Here is a 5,623-nt window from a genome sequence, read left to right as displayed (position 1 = left end):
ATCTTGGCTCATGGTTTCTGAGAGTGTAGTCCATCATTGCAAGGAAGGAGAACAGGTGAAGTGGCCGTCTTTGGTTGTGCACGTCTTCACATATTGGTTGATGGAAACCAGAAATAGGTATAACTATTGAGAATGATCTCCAGGTACTCACTTCTGACAGGTCCCAAAGTTTCCACAAGTTCCCAAAATAGCTCCCACAGATGGGGACTAAGTGTTCAAACATCTGAGTCTGTGGGGGAATTCTCACACTCAAACCATGACACCAGTTACTGCCTACCTTAACAGCTGCCACCTGATCTGGAAAGAGAACCCAAAACACATTACGGCAGAGCAAACTGTGAACTGATTATTTTACAGCACAAAGCATTCTACTTATTAAAATTCTCCTTAGTGAGGATTCCCATTAAACAGCAGAGAAATACTGAGGGTTGTTTTAAATGGAAGATTGCTGCCTAGAATTATGTCCTAAGAAATATAAGGGAAGACAAACTGGATGCAGTGACTCACAGCTGTAATCTTAATACTCAGGAGGCTGAGACAGGAGGGTTGGCATGACTTTGAGGACAGCTTAAGCCACATAGTAAGTCCAAGCCAACCCAGTCTTCTACCTCACAAATAAAGCAAAATATAAAACAAAATAACACAAGGAACTAATTGAGGCTTCTAAAATTGTTCCAGGAAGGCGGCTATCGTCTCTATGTGGCAATTTCCCAGGGACCAAGCCCCTGCAGATGGGGCTCAGGAAAAACTGCAGTAAGTGCTGCAAGGCAGGGCCTCGAGATTGAACAACTCTTTTGATGCAGGTAATAATAATAATAATAATAATAATAATAATAATAATAATAAAAACACATACATAAAGGGAGGAGTTTCCTGTCTGTGGCTTATGCATAGGAACACGTGTGGTTCTCACACCTTACAAACTCACTCTTGGGAGGCTCAGGAGAAGGGAAAGTGGAGCCCTAGACAGGAAGAAGGGAGAGGGAGGGACTGAGCTCCTTCCTAGCCTGGGGCGGGCGCGGGGCGGAGTCACAGAAGCATCCTTTAGCAGTCACCGCTGAGCACGATGGGAAAATCCTTCCTCCCTTGGACATGGCGCTCACCTGCCCAGCCGCAGCCGTGGGCTTCAGCGCCTTGCTCTGCGGGTCTGCGTTGTGGAACATCTGCCCGGGACTGGGCGGCGGAGGCTGCAGCGGCGGTGGAGGTGCGGACCTGAGCCCAGGGTGCTGAGCCCCAGGGCTCGAGCAGTCTCTCTGCCTGGCCGCGGGGTTCCGCGGGGCGCTGAGGGCATGGCGTCCCAGGTGCTGCAGCTGCTCAGGCAGGGCGTTTGGGCCGCACTCACTGGCGGCTGGTACCACGACCCTGAGCACAGCAAGTTCACTAACAGCTGCCACCTCTACCTGTGGCTGTTCCTGCTGCTGCTGCCCCTGGCCCTGCACCTGGTGAGTCTTCAGCTTTCAGATGGACAGAGGAAGGATAGGGGGTGGGTAGTAGGGGTAGAAGGAGAAGGGGAAGCAGGAGTAGGGGTACAAGGACAAGGGGAGGAGGCCTAGGGGTACAGGAGGAGGGAGCAGGAGGAGAGAAGGGAGGAACAAGAAGAGAAAGAAGGGGAGAGAGAGGAGGAGGAACAGGGAGAATAAGAAAGGAGGAGGGCAGAGAGGTAGGAAGAGGAAGAACAAGAAGAGGAAGGAAGGAGGTGAAGGAAGAGCCACAGATTAGGTCTGGGATGGAAAGGAGGGCTGTGATTAAGAAGTGGGGTCTTGTAAAGTGTCAGGGATTTTGGATGGTGATCCTTCAGGGCACTGGGGGATTCACAAGACAGGAAGGAATAGCAAGGCTTCGGGGACAGTGGACTCATTAAGAATTGATGTGGGATATCTGGATGAGTCAGACCCTGCTTGTGACTGGGAACTGTTGAGGCTGTCTTGTAGGTGCCCAGCCCTAAACCTCATGGCTGGTGAGCTTGAGAAGATACCTGGTATAAAACACTGAGCAGGGTCACTGAAAAAGGTAATATGAAAGTCACAGATGACCAGATTTCAGCTCTCAGTACTTTCCCCCTCTCTTCTTTTGCTTTGGAGGCAGATTCAAGAATCAGTAGCAATTGCTTTGATATTTCTTCACTACTGGATAAAGAAATCTTAAAAAAAAAAAAAAAGGAATGGATGAATGTCATAGGTATACCTTTTGCCAAACCAGTGTGACAAGTCCTTCCTGGAGCTAGACACCTTGACAGGCTTGTGACAGCAAGTGCTCACTGAATAATCACATATTACCATAAATGCAGCTCAACACCAGTTCAGCTGAAGTGGTGGTGACCCTTCCTTGCAAAGCCACAGCCCTTTGAACTTGAATCAAGAGCTGATTCTGGAAGGACATCATCTGCAAACAGTAGGTGGTAGTGTTTCCTCTAGAAAAATCTTCAATGAGTTGGCATGGCTGACAGATTCTGAGTCCTGACTTTGAGATGCCCAGTGGCTTGGCATCTCTGGGCTTTTTCTGGCAGTTTGTCCAGAGCTGTATTTCTGAAGACAGACTGCTTAGAGTGAATTCTGGGTTCACCTCTTCCCAGTTCCGTGCCCTTGGTGGAAGTTCACTTACTTGATTTTTCATTTGCTGAACTGTAAAATGAGAGAAAGAAAAGAACCATTTTTTTCTTAAAATTTTATTTGTTTGTGCGTGTGTATACAGATATGTGCATGTGTGTTGTATGTGCATATCTGTGTCTGTGTATATCTGTTTATGTGTGTATGTTTATTGTGTGTATGTGTGTGGGTGTACCTACTTGGAGAATAACTTTTGAGAGGCAGTACTTTCCTTCCACCATGTGGGTTCTGGCGATCAAACTCAGGCTTGGCAACAGGTATCTTTATCCACTGGGCTATCTCACTGGCCCCTAGAATGAGTTTGTAGATCAGTGGGGTTCAATCAGACAGTACATATAAGGTCACATATCTGCATCTATGTGGCTTGGATTACAACTTATTAGTGGGCTAGCCTGATGTTGGACCTTCCTAGACATTAGTTTTAAAGGTGGTTGGCACACTGAGAGGTGATGGTGGCAGAGTGTGTCTGGTCAGCTGGTATTTTAACTGAAATCTCAAGGATGAGAAGGAGCCAGCTAGCCATAAGCTCAGAGAAGGCCTCCCAGCCCAGGGAAGGATTCTAAGGTGAGGGGCCAGGGTGTCTGCCCACTGCTGGAAGAAATGAAGTGGGGTGTGACAGGTGACAGGGAGGGTGGCAGGAAATGCTGGGAGAGGTTGACTGGGCTAGATCTTATAGGTCTCATCATCTATGAGGAGTTTGGGCTTAATTTTCAGTACAGGAAAATGGATTTTTTATTAAGCTTAAAAGTATGATATGAATTTTTTTTAATCCCCCAGATTTGTTGTTGTTGGTGGTGGTGGTGGTGGGGTTTTAAGACAGTCTCATGTATCCTAGGCTGGCCTTGAACTCCTGAGTTTCCTGCTTCTACGTCCAGAGTACTGGGATGACCAATACACCTGGCTCCCAATTGTGATTTTGAAGAGATGTCTAACCTGAAGAAAAGTTGTAAGGATCAGAGTGACTGTTAAATCTCCTTCAATTGGAATGACTGATTCTCAGCATTTAACCACATGTACTAGTTACTGTCCTAATTGCTGTGACAAAATATCTGACAAGAAGCAACTTAAGGAAGGAAGAGTTTATTTTTGCTCCATCATAGTGTGCAACAAGAGTGTGCAACAACTGGCCACATTCACTTTGCAGACAGGAAGCAGAGAGAGATGAATGCTAGTGCTCAACTTGCTTTCTCCTTTTGATTCAGTCCACTACCCCAGCCCATGGGATGTGCTGCCCACATTTAGGGAGGGTCTTCCCACCTCAGTTATCCCAGTCTAGAAATTCCCTCACAGACAAGATGTGGTGGTTTGAATGAAAAATGCTCCCCAAATTGAGGTATTTGAACACAGTCCCCGGCTGGTGGCCCGTTTGGGGATGTTATGGAGCCTTTAAGAGCAGAAGCCTTGCTGGAGGAAGTGGGTCAGTGGGGGTGGGCTTCGAGAGTTTATAGCCTGCCCCACTTCCAGTTCTCTCTCAGCCTCCTGCTCTGGCTGCCTGCTGCCATGCTGCTCCTGCCATTATGGACTCTCCTTCTGGAGCGGTAAGCCAAAACAAACTCTCCCAGAAGTCATTTTTTATGGTGTCATGGTGTTGTTTTTTAAAAAATTATTTAAAAATCATGTGATTAGAAGAAGCATTTCATTACAGCATTAACATATTCAATAGCAATTTCCAGAGCAAAGATGCATCTCTTTCAAAATTGGCTGTAAATTTTTAGGTTCATCATTGAATTAATACAGTTATACAATACTGAACTCAGTATAAACCCTATAAGACATAAAATTAAATGAGGTTTTAACCTTTAGAGAAAGATCTCTATTTCATTTAAAAATGTCCTTTCATATGGAAAAACTCATTTTAATGCTACTAACACTTAGATGTTTGCACATGCATTTCTAATCTCTATGTATCTGATTATTACTAGTCACAGTCGGTTATCTTCTGAGATCCCTGGCACCTGAGGATATAAAATCATCAGGTAGAGTTCAATGGTAATGTGTTTCACCTCTACTAATTAACATGAAGCCAATCTTTATGCTTCTTCCTCAAATATAACTCAGTTTTTAAATTTGTTGATTTTTTGTGTGTATTTCATATGGAACATCCCAAACAATCTTACTCATCTGTATACCCACATCCCAAATGACACCCTCCCATATTACCCCCCCCCCAATGGAGCCTATGTACTCTGTAATCCCTGTTACTGTCCATTGTGTTTTTGGTGCCCCTGGCTGTTCTCCAGTGCTTGCCCATCTGCTAAATCTAGTCAGCCTATCTAGAGTTCGTTCTTTTAGGAAGCTCAGCTCTTCCTCATCTAGCAGCAAGCAGTTGTCAATATTCCTTTAGATAAGATTGGGGTCTGCTGTTCATTTTCCCAGTTCTATTCTGGGTTACTATCTGGGAGTACTTGGGCCACCCTGGCCAACAACTCAAAGGAAGGTATCTCCTGTCTGGCATTGTTTCTTGCTATGCAGCTTTTAGCTATACACTAAAAGAATTATATCGATCCCTTTAATCTTTGGTTATACTTTCCTTTTGGGTGTTTAAGACCATACAGTTGGCCCAGATAAACCAATTTATTTTTATTCTTAAGGTCATTTGAGGATCTGTTCCTCAGGGGTCACATGGGCTTGGGAAGAGCCCCTGGCTCCTTTCTTTTACCAGTTCCATATATGTGAAGACAAATCAAAGGTCCTGCTCGACTGTGGCTGGCTTCACTTGGAAGCATGGAGGAGATTTTTCCTCTGTGTTGACCCTCCTCTTTGCAGACTGGACACTGGTTCAAGTCCATTTGGTGGGGTCTCCATGGCCTCCTTGATCAAGAGGACAGGTGACTCACTACAGTTACAGGACATTGTGAGATGTTCATAGTCCCCTGGAGCTTAGTCAACCTAGGAGGGCAAGGAGCAAAAACTGTCCTGTATGTTCCTCTGACCAAATTAGTATAGGCCTCAGAATATGGCTGTTAGATATCCAAGAAGGTTAGTTCCACCAATCCGGTACTTTTAATTATCATGTA

General features: G+C 45.3%; 1 protein-coding gene across 3 annotated transcripts in view; it reads left to right on the top strand.

Annotated features, from left to right (window-relative positions):
• The first annotated feature begins 1,137 nt into the window (after nucleotides 1-1,137).
• Pcnx2 (pecanex 2) overlaps nucleotides 1,138-5,623 on the top strand; it is a 237,929-nt gene continuing 233,443 nt past the window's right edge. For all 3 annotated transcript variants that reach the window (XM_008845820.3, XM_008845819.3, XM_008845818.3), the window contains exon 1: nucleotides 1,138-1,442. In XM_008845820.3, coding sequence (XP_008844042.1) covers nucleotides 1,290-1,442 — 153 coding nt within the window. In that variant the 5' untranslated portion in view covers nucleotides 1,138-1,289. The remainder of the gene's footprint in view (nucleotides 1,443-5,623) is intronic.

The sequence above is a fragment of the Nannospalax galili genome, unplaced genomic scaffold (genome assembly GCF_000622305.1).
Source record: "Nannospalax galili isolate Female #2095 unplaced genomic scaffold, S.galili_v1.0 scaffold702, whole genome shotgun sequence".
NCBI classification, from domain to species: Eukaryota; Metazoa; Chordata; class Mammalia; order Rodentia; family Spalacidae; genus Nannospalax; species Nannospalax galili.
Note: the sequence above shows the minus strand (reverse complement) of the source record. Positions and strands in the feature narration are given on the sequence as shown.